This window comes from Tachypleus tridentatus, chromosome 6 (genome assembly GCF_004210375.1).
Source record: "Tachypleus tridentatus isolate NWPU-2018 chromosome 6, ASM421037v1, whole genome shotgun sequence".
In the NCBI taxonomy this organism is placed as follows: domain Eukaryota; kingdom Metazoa; phylum Arthropoda; class Merostomata; order Xiphosura; family Limulidae; genus Tachypleus; species Tachypleus tridentatus.
This window is the reverse complement of record NC_134830.1, coordinates 140,270,367-140,287,192: the sequence shown is the minus strand read 5'-3', so window position 1 is coordinate 140,287,192 and position 16,826 is coordinate 140,270,367. Positions and strand designations below refer to the sequence as shown.

At 33.7% G+C, this 16,826-nt stretch overlaps 1 protein-coding gene across 1 annotated transcript; it reads left to right on the top strand.

Annotated features, from left to right (window-relative positions):
- The first annotated feature begins 6,928 nt into the window (after positions 1 to 6,928).
- On the top strand, positions 6,929 to 15,131 carry LOC143251747 (uncharacterized). Its single transcript, XM_076502991.1, has 7 exons — positions 6,929 to 6,973; positions 9,339 to 9,417; positions 11,013 to 11,183; positions 12,029 to 12,286; positions 13,187 to 13,306; positions 13,789 to 14,130; positions 15,022 to 15,131. Exons 1-7 carry the CDS (start codon positions 6,929 to 6,931, stop codon positions 15,129 to 15,131), a joined length of 1,125 nt encoding a protein of 374 aa, XP_076359106.1.
- Positions 15,132 to 16,826: the final 1,695 nt, after the last annotated feature.

Here is a 16,826-nt window from a genome sequence, read left to right as displayed (position 1 = left end):
AGACCTAGGCCTAACACGAATTCATCGGTGTTATCGTTGTGTGCAAGCACGTCAATACAGAATGATGCAAGAAGTACTGAAACAAGAAAGAAAATAATGATGAAAGTTTTATTGAATATGGTTTTACATGGACAGGTAATGAAGACAGACCTAGTGTGTTGTGTGTTGAATGTGGAACAGTGTTGAGTAACTAGTTTGCATCCAGCAGTTAAAACGACATCTAGAAACCAAACACTTCCAATAAAAAAATTCAACTTCCGAGAATTTCAAAAGATGGTATTTGCAATTAAATGCAAGTAAAGTTACATTTCGTTTGTTTGTCCATCAGGACAACAAAGGTGCTCTTATTGCTTCATATCGTGTTAGTCACCGTATTGCAAAAGCAGGTGAAGCTCACACAGTTGCAGAAGATTTGATAAAACCGTGCGCAAAAGATTTGGTAAAGTGCACAACTGATGAGAAATTTCTTAAAAACATTAACTCTGTGCCTCTTTCTGACAACATTGTTTCTCGAAAAATAAAAGCTATGTCGGCAAATTGCTTAACAGAGTTAATAAGGCGAGTAAAAGTGAGTCCAACTTTTTCGCTTCAGATGGATGAATCAACAGATGTCGCAAGTTATGCGATTTTGCTTGTGTTTGTTCGCTATATTCACGAAGCTAGTTTTGAAGAAAATATGCTAATTTGCAAACCTTTGCCTACTCAAACAACAGGAGAAGAAATATTTACTGATCGATTTATTTATGGAAGAACATGAGATCCAATGACAGATTTGTTCAAGTATTTGGACTGATGGGGCTGCAGCTATGGTTGGAGAATTTTCAGACACAGTAGCACGCATAAAAAGAAAAAATTGGACATAGAGAGTATCCACCGCTGTCTTCATCATCATGCACTTGCAATAAAACAAGTGCCAGAAGACTTAAAAGAGGTAATGGGTGATGTCATAAATATAGTTGATTTTATAAAATCAAGACCATTGAATGTGAGGATCTTCAGTTTCTTCTGTGATGATATGGGAAGTTTGCATAAAAATTTGCTGCTTCATACTGAAGTCCGATGGCTTTCTCGAGGAAAAGTGCTTGCTCGGTTTTACAAACTGCATATAAAGATAGATTTCTTTCATTTGAATACCATTTTGAACTTCCATACAAATTAAGAGACAAATGCTGGGTACACAAAGTGACTTACCTTTCTGACTATATGCCTGTCTAAATGAAGTGAATGCTACAATACAGGGTATCAGGGTAACGTACTTCAAAGCTCAGAGTAAAATGGAAGCTCTTCAACGTAAGATAAAAGTTTGGGGTGAATGTATACTTATGGAAGAAATTGATTGCTTCGAAAATATCAGTTGTTTTTTTTTACTTATGAGTGAAATTTCCTTAAATGAAGATGCAAAAGTTTCAGTTTTGCAGCACATGTCTGATTTATGTACAACTATTGGGAAATACTTCCCTCCTCATTTAGAAAAATTACTGTGGATTCAAAATCCCTTTGTTGACTCTGCAAATACCAACGATTTGTCTCTGTAAGAGAAATAACAGCTTATAGAAATTTCAATAGGAAGAAATTACACAATTTTGGATTCAAATGGCCATAAAATAAGTACCGGAGTTTTGAAAGTTTTGATGCGTTTTCCAACAACATACCTGTGAGCAAACATTTTCGTTGTATACAGCTACAAAGACCAAATTTACAAACAGGCTAAATATTGAAGATGATCTGCGCTTACAGATAATCATAACTCCAAAAATTAAACTACTTTGTGAACAAAAGCAAGCCAATCCGAGCCACTAATAAATAATACACTGTATTTTTGGAAGCAGAAATTTTTGAACAATAATATTTTAAATAAATTTATATTCTAAAATCTTGGAGTAAACTTTATCTGGTGCTGATGACCGATTGTTTCTATTTGTAGTGTGTTTGTTTGTTTGTTTTTTTATTAAGGCTCCGGAATATTTTTTCTTTCTGATGTGAAACTACGCACGTCTTAAAAGTTTGGGAACCTCTGCACTAGACGTTTCACGTGGTCTTTATTATGGTGGACTCATTTTCCCTTACAGCTCTGTTTACCTTAATGATTTATATAAACAAGTTCTCACTAAATGTTCTAACTTCCAATTATTTTGCTTTTCTTGAAGAAACTCAAGAACTTCCTTGCCCACAATCCCACCAACCTTAAGCCTACAATCCCACCAACCTATAGCCCACAATCCCACCATCGAGCTTTCAATCCCACCAACCTTGAGTGTACAATCCCATCAATCTAGAATCTACAATCCCACCAACCTAATCCACAGTTCCACCAACCTTTAGTCCACAATCCCACCAACCTTGAGCCTACAATCCCACCAACCTAGAGTCCACAATCCCACCATCGAGTTCACAATCCCACCAACCTTGAGTCCACAATCTCATCAACCTTGTGCCCACAATCCCACCAACCTTGAGTGTACAATCCCACTAATCTAGTGTCTACAATCCCACCAACCTTGAATGTACAATCCCACCAACATTGAGTCCTTGATCCTACAGCCTTGAATTCATATTGCTAGTTGTAATTATTGTTTTATATTTACTGTAGTTGATGGAAGCGTGAGTTCCCAAATATTTAACAAATGTATCATTACTTGTTATTTATGGGGTTGTGTCCTTCGTCACTAGACTACATTTTTTACCTTATGAATCCATTTATAAGTGAGCTTTATATGTAATCTATCAACATGGTAACTAGCTTTACGACTGAAGGATAATAAAAGCTTCAGTTAAGATGTAATCTTTTCTTCATGTACTCATAATCCTTTCAATGAACAAGTTTCTCTCGTTCAAAGTTTTCTTATACAGCTTGTCTCATACTTTCTCACTAATTAGTTTTAAATTTCACGTTAAGATTATAACCATCTTCAATCGTTCAGGGCTCTAGCATGGCCTGGTGGTTAAAACTCTCAAATTACAGGTTGCAAGTTCAAATCTTTTCACCGAATATACTTACCTTTTCAGCCTTGAGAGCATTATAATTTTACAGTTAATTCTAGTTTTTGTTAGTAAATAGTTGGCAGCAGGTGGAAGTGACAAGTTGTCTTATCACACCAGAATTACGAACGACTAGTACCAGTAGTACTTAAGACATATTGTTTTATCCCACAAGTTGGTTTAGTTTTAAGTACAAACTGAATTACTTGTATCAAAATTAAAAGTAGCTGACAGATGTCACTAATTCATACATAATTTAAGTAGTGTGCATTTATGAATGTACTAGAAGGGACCCTCAAAACATTTGTGGTCAAATTAGTATATGAATTGCATTAGTACTTTAAATACACTATTTCTAGAATAATACAATTGAAAACATTGAAATCTTCAAATCCACTTATTTTAGGCCTTTATTAACTACACCTTATATTTGACAGAGAGAGAAACTGTAACTTGTGTATGCTTTCGCTTTAGTCTAGTTAGGACTAAAATTTGCCATACTTAATTCTATCAATAAATAAATCTTACTATACTATTCTACGAACCCAACATTAGCCACATTTTAAAACCTCAATAAGCTCTCAGTTTATAAAAAAATGTGTCAAAGGATATTTACATCCGTTGAAAAGAAGTGCATGTTCATTTTGGTAGTAAGGTGTGCATGTATTCACAGGACACAAAAATAGCGTATTATTACTAGAGATTATGTTTTTCTAGACGTTCAGTACAATAATAATTACCCAGGATTTTGTCTGCATGTTCAGCATTAAGCGGATGGCATTAATTGTTTATAGAGTTGTACATCCACCAAATTTTTACTATTCAAACATTAACAACGAAATTGAGTTTCCTGTGAATTACAACGTTGCTCAAATTTAATGATATTTAAAGCATTTCTTCATATAATAAAGTCTTTCAAAACAAACCAAACTTGGTTTATATTTTTAGAGCGTGATATTTCATTTTCAGAACAAACTATAATTATTTATATAAAATAGACAAACGAAAAAAACTCAGTTTAATCATAATACAATTTTAATGTTTTCGGGGACTTTCTTTAACGTCTTTAATTCATCAATTCATGTTATTTTGAAGAATGTAGATATGTCATATGTAAAATATCAAACTTAGCTTACTTTCAATCATTTCTCAGTAATTAAAATAATTGGAAATTTGAAATAATTTAGGTGGGTTTGTTTTTATTGCAAAGCCACACATTGAACTATCTGTGCTTTTGTCTGCTGCGGGAATTCGAACCCTAGATTTCAACATTTTATGTTCGTGAATTTGCCGCTGATCCAACTATGACGTCAGCCGTTGGACGAATCATTTTGTACGATCATATAAAGACTGACTGAGTAGGTTCATCGTGTGTGTAAATTCTCGCGTTTAGCCTCATTGTTTTTATTAATTTCGAATTTATAGATCAAATGTTCCTGTCTTTCAGGTATTCGTTCATCATGTGAAATAATTTCTTATATTTCGTGAATATTTTTAAAGAACTAATAATTAAAATATAAAGATAGACAATGTTAAGAATTTCAAGTAAATTTATCCATGTAGTAAAAAGTTTTTGTACTACATTCCATGTTAATTATTCTATTGGCACTAGTTTAAAACTTTAATAAGCAGCGGGTTTCAATTGTTAACAGCTAATCGAACACAGTAAAATCATAAATAAGCCTTGATAGTAAAATACACATAAGATACATTTCAGCAGTTAATCAAACACAATAAAATCCGTGCTAAAGCACAAAATTAAGGTAATAATCAAACATACTTACAACAATTAATTTTCTTACAGTAAAATATTTTCAGTTGATACATTTTTCTGTGAATAAGTTATTAAGTACCTGAAAAAAACAGTATTGTCATCAAAATATCTACCTGTATTCATTGGTAAAAGAGTAGCCCAAGAGTTGACAGTGGGTAGTGATGACTAAATGTCTTTCCTCTAGTCTTACACTGCTAAATTAGGGAGGGCTAGCACAGATAGCCCTCGAGTAGGATTGAACGAAATTAAAAAACAAACTGCCCTGCATGAACAGGTGGTTAAGGCACTCAACTCGTAATATGAGGGTCGTGAGTTCGAATCCCCGTCACACCAAACATGCTTCCCCTTTCAGCCGTGGGGGCGTTATTATGTGACGATCAATCTCAGTATTCGTTGGTAAAAAAGTAGCCCAAGAGTTGGCGGTGGGTGGTAATGACTAGCTGTCTTTCCTCTAGTCTTAAACTGCTAAATTAGGGACGGCTAGCCCTCGTGTAGCTTTGCGCGAAATTCAAAAACAAACTTTTTTAAGGTATTGAGTTCAGCAGTTGATCGCTGGCAACTTTGTAACGAAAGAAGAAATATAATAATAATATACTTATTTTGACAGGCTACCTGGAAGCAAAAACAAACGACACACATTTTTCTTCTTTTTTTTTGTATACAAAAATAGAAATGTTTGCTATAAAACAACTTTTGAACTGAGGAAACACAGAAGTATTTGATATTTACAAAGATTAAAAACACGTTTTCTGTTTCGAACGGAAATGCTAACTACCGAAAAACAACCTGTCTGTGAACCTTGGTGGTCACTACCAGGCCACTGACCGCTTGACCATCGTTAAAAGTTCTTTGACCTACCAGGTAAATCGTCTGGCTTTTGAATGACCTAAGAAAGTTTGGCAGCAAGATGCTTCAAGAATTCAGTTGAATTTATGAAATGAAAATATAAACATCGACACACAAACAAGAAAGATTCTGTGACTTTTATTGTAAAGCCAGACATATTATAATTAATAGATAAAATTAGTTAAAGTATAATTAATAATCAAATATATTTTGTTTTTTAACCTTATAATATTTGATTAAAATACACTTAGTGAACTATTACTATACATACTTATTGAAAGCTTAGTAATAAAGAATTGGTGGTTAAGATTAGCGCCCTACCTCCCGCAAAAAATCGAAAAACAGACGATCAACTGATTTTATTTTACCTCAGTGTTTCCCCCCATTGGCTCAGCGTTATGTCTGCGGACTTACAACGCTCAAAACCGGGTTTTGATACCCGTCGTGGGCAGAGCACAGATAGCCTATTGTGTAGCTTTGTGTTTAATTCAAAATAACAAATAACCCCAGTGTTAGTTTCGTAATAAGATTGACGATTTGTATTCCATTAGAAATTAAATTAAGATATAGAATGCACATTTTTACAGCGATTCAGGGATTGCAAGGGAGCTCATGGATTTTTTAAAGTAAAAAGTAATAATCGGTGACCTTGCATTTGATTGCACTACGGTATCCTGTTGATTAAATATATTTGGTCCTTAAATAGATGACACAAATATGAGTTTTTAAACTAACAATCGCCTTTGTTGAATCCCCCACACATATATTACTGTAAGGTACGTCATTTAACTTTTCACGAAACACTCATAACCATATTTTCAAATTATTTGCTAATCCTAATATTACCGACCCTATCGAGTTTGTTTTTTCCTAATCGTTTATTCATTACGATTAAACGAAAAATGGAAAAATAAAGTAAACTCAGATCTAAAAAAACAAAGTCACTTACCAGTTTATTTGATCTGGTTTATTTTAAGTATAAAAACATTTAGAAGAATACTAAGAGACCTAAACCTGTTATTAGACACCAAATTCTACGCAGGTGTATGACTTTGTTGGCAAGGTTACTAGATTCGTTGGGATCTAATCACGCACAAAATTTAGTAATAATATAATTAACGTAAATATTGCAGTTAATTCCACTAATGGTTGTTCGGTTCACTATGTGTTGTGCATGATGAATGATTTCACAATAGTTTTTTTTAACCAGTTCTTTACACTAGGCGATGTTCACAGGCAAAAAAAAAATCATAAAAGTACTGATGACAAAGCAATATGAGGATCAACTCGCATAGAATTATATAAAAAAGTTGGTAATTTGTGGGCTAAATGATCATATTGTACTTCGTTATTAATGAAAGCTCCCCAGATCTGGTAAGAGTTAGGGATTATAATACCAAAATTGGCCCATTTGTTGACTTTATGCTTAAAACGAAAAAAATAAGCAAAATTTACCATGAAAACAATGAACTGACCTCGCTTTATTAACACTTTTAAACAGTTTAAATAATCCATCTCCAAATGTGTAAAAACTTGTTCTTTAAACTATCGTTTGCTCATTAATTGATACACCATCTGTTGGAACCGTAGCGCTGATATCCATTTATAAATTAGTTTAAAACAATGATAATAAATTAATGAATCTAAAAAAATAATTAAATACAACACCCAGATATGTTTAAACAATAAATAAATAAACACTCAGCAAATAACAAATATTGCAAAGAAGTTGGTGATAAAAATATTAAAACAGTAATAGAATAGGTATAAGGTTTATAGTAAAGACAGAAGAACGACGAAAACCTAAATTTAAAAAAATCCATATCATATCTGCAACTGATTTATTTTGAAAATAATATGAAAAGTAGATAAAAATAAATGTAAGCTACGGTCACAAATATAACTATTAGACAGAAAATTTAGGACATGTATTTGTGTTACTTGTCACAATATTGTTTGTTTGTTTTTTGAAAAATTAATTATCAACTTAAGCATGAAATATGTAGAGATCGCTACTTAATTATGTTTACATTTATTTGTTATTTTACCCTGATCCATAAACAAGAAAACTCTAATAATGAGTCTATAAACTTGGAATATTTTGCTATTATTTATCTTTATGCCATTATAATCTGATTAGATAGGCTAGACTAACTGGACACATCTTGTGAGGTCATTCGAGGGTCATGGGTAACTTCCGGATTCTAACAATATAAAAGCTAACTGCTTGAACCATTCCGGAAGGACCGCATCGGTGCTTGTTGTCAGTTTTTCCACCACCACTACTTGCTTGCCTAAAGATACTATTAAACCGAAATCTAGGTAAATTTATCTTTATTATTTTTTATTATCTATTTTTCTTTTTCTTCTTTTTCTTTCTAAATTAAGGACGGCTAGCGCAGATAGCCCTCGTGTAGCTTTGCGCGAAATTCAAACCAGACCAAACCTTTCACGTTTCGCTTCTTTTTTTTTTTCCTTTTTTTTTTTTTTTCCTTTATATATATATATTCTCACCACGCGAGCATGATATCACTATCAGGTACACTTCTAATACAATGGAATTAAGCTCTGGTTCTACGAATTGTTCTGCTCTCCTTTTAGTAGTTTCAATACAATTAATTTTATAGACCTTGAGCAGTAATAATATTTTCCACAGGTCATATGTTGCTTTAATTATTAAACTTTGTTTTATGTGAACAATCTTAATGCTTATCTATGATTGGTTGACAGTTGTTTTGATAATAGTTACTTTGTGAGTCTTAACAATAGAAATATTTCTGATTGTTAAAGTGAAAAATTCATAAGACGTAATAGTTTCGCTTCACTTCATCTACTGATTATTATACATTATAACTTCTACAGTAAGATTATTATTTATAGCAGGTATGACGTTTCGATCGCTAGTTCGATTATTCTCTAGTATACAAGTAACTTGTAAACAAAGAGTAATGTTTAATGACTAATAACTATTATAATTTAAGGGTTATAAACAAGTGTCCTCCCAGTGGCAAAGCGCTAAGTCTGTGGACTAATAACACCAGGAACTGAATTACAATACCAGTGGTGAGCACAGCACAAATAGCTAATCCATTGTGCAGCATTGCGTTTCACAACAAATGAAAGCCTAAACAATTCTCTATTCATGCTAATTTATAAACAAATAAGAATGATAGTTTATCGAAATCTCGTTATTAAATCAAATTACTAGCTGTTCAGTTTTGTAAAAGCTTTAATCCAGTCTCGTCCTTTAAATGGATGTTCGTGGGTGTGGCTATGAGTACCTTTACCGCTAAAACAAAACTACGCACCTTGAGACTGTGAGTGCGTTATAAGAGCGACAGTCGGACACAGTTATTCGTGCCAGATAAGAGTAGCCAAAAAACTAGCGGTGATGCTAACTAGCTGCCTCCCTCTGCTTAACTAGATTAAGAAACGGCTATGCACAAATATACTTTAGGTTATTTTAAGAGAAAATCATTAACAATGGCATCATACTAATGTCTCTTTACCATTAACTCGTTTTTATTTTATTTTTTTATTATCTAACTGATACAGTTGTGTCGTGGAATTTTTCTAATGCACATTTTCTCTGAAAAAATTTGAAGATGCATGTTCATAATGTTATTACTTAACCTATAATACTGTTACAAAATATGATTGTCCTGTGATCTTATGTATAAATATGATTAATGATCATATGTTGAACATATATGATTCATAACATGTAACATTTTAACAGGACCAAGATGAGAAAATCTTGCATTATTCAATTTCTGGTGCTTTTCCTGGCAACCTCGGGAATCCAAGGGAAAAAGAAGGTAGAGCGAAAACGTAAGTCAACCTTAAAACCGTATAGTGTAGTTAACATCTTAGCACTTTATTGTCAACAATAGCGTACATAGTATCAGTAACATGTTAACAGACTACTATAAACAAAATCTTAGATAACGTTAAGACCACCGTAAAGAATGTCGTACATTGTATTTTACGAAATTTACAGTAAATGTTTTTAATTTATATCAGGTCATCCCATAAGTAATGTCTGATTTCAGGTTCAGAAAGAGAGAAAGGATTTCAAACGCTTTAAATGTTTTTAATCAATAATGTATGTTCAATTATTATCAATTACTTCCTGTCAACGATTCACAAGCTTCTGAATGTTACTTCTATAAAATTCTTGGGTTTGGAGACAAAATTATGTAGAGCGGGTAGTTTTGACATCTTCATGTGTTCCAAGTTCTTTTTCATCAAGATAATTTTGCAAACTTCGGAATATATGATAATCACATGGGGCAAGATCTGGACAATAAGGAGGATGTGGAAGTTTTTCTCAGTTAGCTCTTCAATCTTTGCAGATGTGATCCTTGCTGTATGGAGGTGTGCATCCTGGTGTAACACAACACTTTTACAACTGATCAAAGCAGACCTTTTATTCTTTCAGCGCAACATTCAAGCGCTCTAATTGTTGACAATAGACGTATGATATAATCGTTACATCGAGTGGCAGCAACTCAAAGTGAATCATACCAACAATATCCCACCAAACGCTTAACAATACTTTCCTAGGTGGAGGTCCATTTTGCACTGAGTCATTGTCTGCAGCGTTTAACATTTTGGAAAAAAAAAATCCATTTTTCATCTCCAGTCACAAACTTATCCAAAGGAGGTGAGTTACATTCACGAGAGTGCGAAGAACTGCAAATGTCCACTCTTGCTCTAAGGTTGACTTCTCTCAGATCATGGGGGATACATTTTTAAAGTTTTGACACCTTTCCAAGCTGTTGCAGATGACGGTAAACTATTGAATGGGTTGAATTTAGCTTCTATGCTAGTTCTTCACTGTTACAGCACAATCTTCATCAAGTGCAGCCAACAGCAACAAGTCATCATTAAACTCAACAGAACAACCTGAACGTGGTGCATCACTTAAGCTGTAGTCACCTGATCTGAACTTCTGAAACCACCTTCAACATTTTCTTTCATTGAGAGACTCTGCACCATAAACACCTTGAATGTTTTGTGTAGTTTCTGCTGCACTATTGCCTTTTTTAAACTCATAAAGCATTATATGGCAAATGTGCTCCTCAGACACATCCATCTCTTTGATTAATGATCTGAAAAAGTGGAGTTGGGTTAGTTTCTTTTATTTGTCTAAACATTTTTATACACGTCCTACTACATATTTTAGTCATTAAAGCCTTCTACAAAGAAAGAAATAATGATGCATTTTCTGTATTAAATTTTCGGGCATTACTTGTGGGATGACCTGATAAATAGATTTTTAATTAACTTTAATATTATGCGCTGTGTTAGTTTGATATTTGTGTGTGGTGATTTTAAAACAATTGCAACATATTTAGAAAGGTGTTCAGTTGTGAAATAATTATTCTCGTCTGGTTTTTTAATTAAACAGCTGGATTATATTCACTATTGGGCTTGTTAGAAATCGCCGATAATGACGGTTATCGACAATGTGTAGCAGATGATTTACGGAAGGGAGTTTGTATGAGATCTAAAACATGTGAAAAGGAGGGTGGAAAAGCTTCTGGGTCCTGCTCCCTCGGGTTTGAAACATGTTGTGTTTGTAAGTAACTATATTTTATCCTTGTTGAATTAAAAGCTAAAATAAAATATTATATTTACAATTACGACACCTAGCATCTCTTTCAGCAGCTACGTTTTAGGTTTCTCTATTTTTCTTGTATTCGGAGAAATTCGCCAATACACGTTTCGATAGAAGAAACAATTTTTTTAAAATTTTGTATTATCAACATAAATGATTAGAAAGTCATGGTATATAAACTAAAACATGGTATAATGCACTTATTTTTCTCTTACCTTTCCGTTAATAAAATTTATTTTACATTTTTAGGCCTACGTTGGTTTGCAAATGTGTTATGTTTAAGACAAAATGTTCCATGATGTAGAAAATACAGTTCATAACAAATATTATACGTTTACGAATTAAAATAATAAGGTTTTTCATTGTATAGACACTTATTACGGTTAGGTTTTCTCAAGTGTCTCATCAGTAATCCTTCACTGGCTTCTGACGGTTTAAATCAGTGGCAAAACTCTGAAGGAAAGCGTTGCCAGAATTGCATTTGTTTTAGGTTTATTGAAGTTAAAGCAATAATTAGAGCTATTAAGTAACATGCACTTTCATTGTCACGCTAAATGGAAAACGTTTCTTTTCGACATTTTCAATAACGTTGATAAAATTTCTCCTTTATTTTGATTTTTTAAATATACGTTTAATATTTGCTTCTATAAAGGTTATGTGAACTATCTCATTTCTATAAAACTACCAGTCTTGTACAAGATAAAGCTGTTTATACACGGCTAAAAGATACTTTGTGATAAGAATGTTTCCGTGAAAAGTTTATTTTTAATTAAAATAAAAACATTTGAACTTAAAACTGCTCTTAGTTGAAGTCACCTGTGGAGGGGAAGTGAACCGCAAAAATTCCATCATCGTCAGTCCGAACTATCCAAACAGCTTCCTTGATAGCGGACGGTGTGATGTAAGAATCAAACGACCTAGTCCGGACATTGTTCAGGTCCGGTTGGACTTCGTAGAGTTTGTTCTGCAACAGCCTACTTTGACTGTCTGTAAGAAAGACCAGTTTGTCGTACTCGGATTCCCTAATATTCCTATAATCTGTGGCGTCAACACCGGACAACACAGTAAGTATAGATAGGTTTATTACTTCCTCATTGGACAGATGCTATCGTCCCTGGCATATGTAATGTACATACAATCTGTGGTAAGAACACAGGACAAGTAATACGATTTAATATTTGCAAGCAATATAGTAGATTTAAGTGCCTTAGTTTTGTTTTAACCAAGAATCACGGTGGATTTAATTGTAGGCCTAGTGGGTAAGGCTTAAAGAACTTATTTTATTACGAATTAACTAATTAACAACAGAGACCACTTAAACTTAACGGTTTATAATAAAGTTTGTACGTCATTAAAGTTCAATGTATGAAGAAAAGTGATCAGAGCAACAGTGAATTATGTATAATTACATCCATTTTCCTACAATAAATAAGAAATTGTTACAGACGCAAGCAGCACGATTGCATTATGGATTTGTTTTTTTTTTAATCTTTTATCTACTCTTGGATACAGGTTGAGGGTGTAATAGAGTTCTAAAATTGCAAATCTATCAAATGCCACAAAATATACTCCACACTGACATCTGGGCAGTAGTTAAAAATTGGGCACGGTGGCAAATAGCCTTAGTAGTTTTGTGATTGCGCCTCATCTAGTGGCACAGTGATAAATCATGTAGTTCTATGCATAATGACAAAAACTAAAGCTTTGCAATTAATACAACTGAAATTTCCTAAGCTGACCGAGTTTCATGGAATGCTATTAAGGTTACGGCCGAAAACATTGATAATAGCAAGAGTAGCCAACTGATGGCGAAGTCAACGCTTTTGTACCATCATAATTTTTGTTTTCTTGTGATTTGTTCTACGACCTCACATTAGCTGACCTTGATAAGAAAGTATTGATGATATATATGTGTTTATTTATTACAAGAATTGGATTTATATAACTCTTCTTGGTTTTACTAGTGTATATAGATTTTCCTGAAATAGACGAAATCCCATTAATCTTTATGACAAGTGTAGCAGAAAATCAACGTTTATGGAACATCCGTGTAACATACATTAAGAACGAAAGCCCTCTTCGTGGTACGTATTTTTTTTCTTATAAAACTTCAACAGTGTGTCCCAAATAATAACTGCTAAAGACTTTATGGGTAATATTGTTAAAAGGTGTCATGTGAACGATGAAACTCCTTTATAACAGGAAAAGTGCGTATAATTATGATGAACAAAGTAACAAGAAAATGAAAAATCTATATCCAAACGCTACTGAAAAGTGAACCTCATCCTTCATGGTTACTTATTAATAAGTCTTCACAATTTATTGAGTATTTGTTAAAATGTCACTATCAGACATCTGGTGCTATCCTGTTCTAGGTAGACTAAAATGGTTCTTTTTCTACTTCTCAGAATAAAACAATGGATAAATTAGGTTAAAATATTACTTATCAACGTAGTTAGGCCTAAAACAGATTAATTTGGAAGGTATCTAGTTGTTCTCTTCTGTTATCCAAGTTGATCCATGTTTGAAACCTGTATTGTCTGTAGAGGAAATTTTAAATTTTCAGCTCCTAATGGTTGCCTACAGTATCACACAGGGGTCACTGGACGCTCGTCCAGTTTTAACTTCGACGGTCCAGCAAGTGACATTTCTCGCCACTTAGCCAATCAGAACTATGCAGTTTGCGTTCGACAAGAAACAGGATATTGTAGTATACGATGGACAGCCGAAACCTTCGAACTGTCCAGAAACGTGAACGAGGGAAAAGCAAAACAAGGCCCGTTTTGCCAAGGAGACTATGTTTTAATCTTAGAATCCTCAGCTGTGGGTGGAACCGTCATGCATGATCGATTTTGTGGAACCCGCCTCAACACACAACTAGATGCAACAGAAAATGTCCCTCTGACTAGTAAGTCTCATGGTATCTGAACTTATAAAGTTAACAAACTGAAATAATAAAATAATATTGTATTTAACAAAAACCCGCAGAAAATTTACAGTTTCTATTACAACAGGCTTTCTTTATGTGTTTTTTTTTTAATTTCGCGCAAAGCTACTCAAGGGCTATCTGCGCTAGCCGTCCCTAATTTAGCAGTGTAAGACTAGAGGGAAGGCAGCTAGTCATCACCACCCACCGCCAACTCTTGGGCTACTCTTTTACCAACGAATAGTGGGATTGACCGTCACATTATAACGCCCCCACGGCTGAAAGATCGAGCATGTTTGGCGCGACGGGGATGCGAACCCACGACCCTCAGATTACGAGTCGCACGCCTTAACACGCTTGGCAATGCCGGGCCGGCTTTCTTTAAATACAAGATTTCTAAAATAATATTAAATGTTTTTAATAATTACGTAATGAAATAACACTATCTCGTTTAACAATTAGTGGACAAACAATAGTAAGTAGAACGAATTGTCAGAAGTTCACTAGAGAAAATGGTCTTGACACATTCATGCGTCCACTTAAGCCTTATGTTGTGTGTGCGTATTTCAAGGATTTACGCTTTATCCTCTGCGGGGAATCAAACTCCAGATTATAGTCTTGTAAATCCGTAAACTTAAAAGTGACTCACCGGAGGACTCTCAGATTGGTAAAATGGGTTTTCATTTGTAATATAATTAAAAATAACTTTTATTAAACGAACTGTAATTATTTTTTCACCAATTATTTTGACGTAAAGTGCGTCTGATTTCCAGTGCAAAAGTAAGCAAGTCTTGTTTAGTTTTATAGAGTAGGAATCTATAACAGATCATGAATTTTTCAAACTAATGAGACGTATGTTGTTTTTTCAAACAGGTTCTGCTACGCCCTTTCTTCTACAAATGTCTACCGATGGTGAAGAAATAGCTGGTACATTAAACAGAGGTTTCTCTATGACGTATGACCAACTTCCCTGTGGTTCTTAAACTTTCCTGGTTGACCAGTTTGTTGTAACAAATTAAAATTATTGAACTGTAGAAAATATCTGCATTATAAAAATTTATGCGCCAAGTAATTTGTTGTTGTTGCCCAACATCCAAAAACAATTCAGCTGTTGGATACTGGGCAAAAGGCTTAGTGAGAGTTATTTTTTTCATTACTGTATTTTTTTTGTATTTATTGAATAAAAAATACTGAAAATTACAGGGATGTTTGTTGTATATTATGTTAATTCATTATTTAAAGTTGAAGATGTCTTTTTCTACAGTAAATACACCGCTTTACTTACCTATATGTCTTACTTTTAATTAAGATTCCCCTATTTTACTGTGATAGGTTTACGAAAACTTCAATGCACATTGGGAAATAAATGCGTTAGTTGCCATGTGCAACAGACGGCCAATGAAAACTATAGCATTGAAGATTTATAAGCAATCGTACTTTTAGTTAAGAAGTAACGGAAAGAAACATCAGACAGGTAGCAGCACTATTGAGATAGGGATAGTTCATCCCTTCTTTAGGTCATCAGGTCTTTACAATACTATACGATGTTTCCCTTTATAACAATATCAATGTAATGATCGAATCACGAGTTCTGGGAATATCTAAAAGTAAAAGTTTGATTTCTTGTTGTTACGTCATAACTGAAACATCCAACCAAACGGTTTGTTTCAACCAATTTCACTGAAGTGACAGTTTCAAACGTAGTATCCTCTTTTAAAGTTAATAAATTGCAGTAATTAAAATTAATGTTTAGGGACAACAAGGAATCTTTGTCCATCGTCTTAATCAAGCTAAAACTACTAAAAATAACGTTATCACTCGTATCAATCAAATTTTATTTAAAACTCGCTCACAGTTACTGCCTCCACAACATCCAAATACAGCCCCTTTTCATAAACCAATCACTATTTTACAAATAAAATAGTATTAGCCGTCGATGGCTTTTACCTTGTTTAAATATATACTAGTGTGCCCTAGTCAGATCCCCTCACACTTATTTTTCAAAATAAAAATTGATGTTAACGATCTTAATTTCTCATGACAACCCTTACCTCCGAGGTACCACTTCAATAAAGCTTCTCTGAACCCTTTCAAACTATGTATTTCCTAAGGAAATGAGCTCAAGACTGACAATATTCTAAATGTGGCCTAACGAGTGACTAGCGCAATAAAGTTATAACCTCTTTAGACTTGTATTCAATATTTCTGTAGATACAACCTAAAATCGTATTTGCCTTACCACTGCTAAGAGCTTGGATGACTTAAGAGACCGACCAATCATTTTACTAAAATACTGTTCTTTGATGATACCTAGGTTATTCCCATCCAAATTATACTTATAATTCAAATAACATACGTGTACAGGGTGTTTGGAAAGTCACTGTGCACTTATATTCTTATTAATAGACATGTTTCAATATAGAATTCAGGAGGTAAATATGACAATTATAAACAATGTTGAAAGTGATCCCCCTTAGCATCAATACAGGCTTGGATCCTTCTGTTGTTTCTAAACACCGCTCTCAGTTGCTGGCTTGAAATAGACGCAATGAATGCTGTTATCGCTGCTTTCAAGTCATCCAAAACCACACAGAGACTTTCCGAACACCCTGTATTAACTTACATTTATTATTATTAAATCCAACCTACCATTTATTTATCCCGCTCACTACATAATC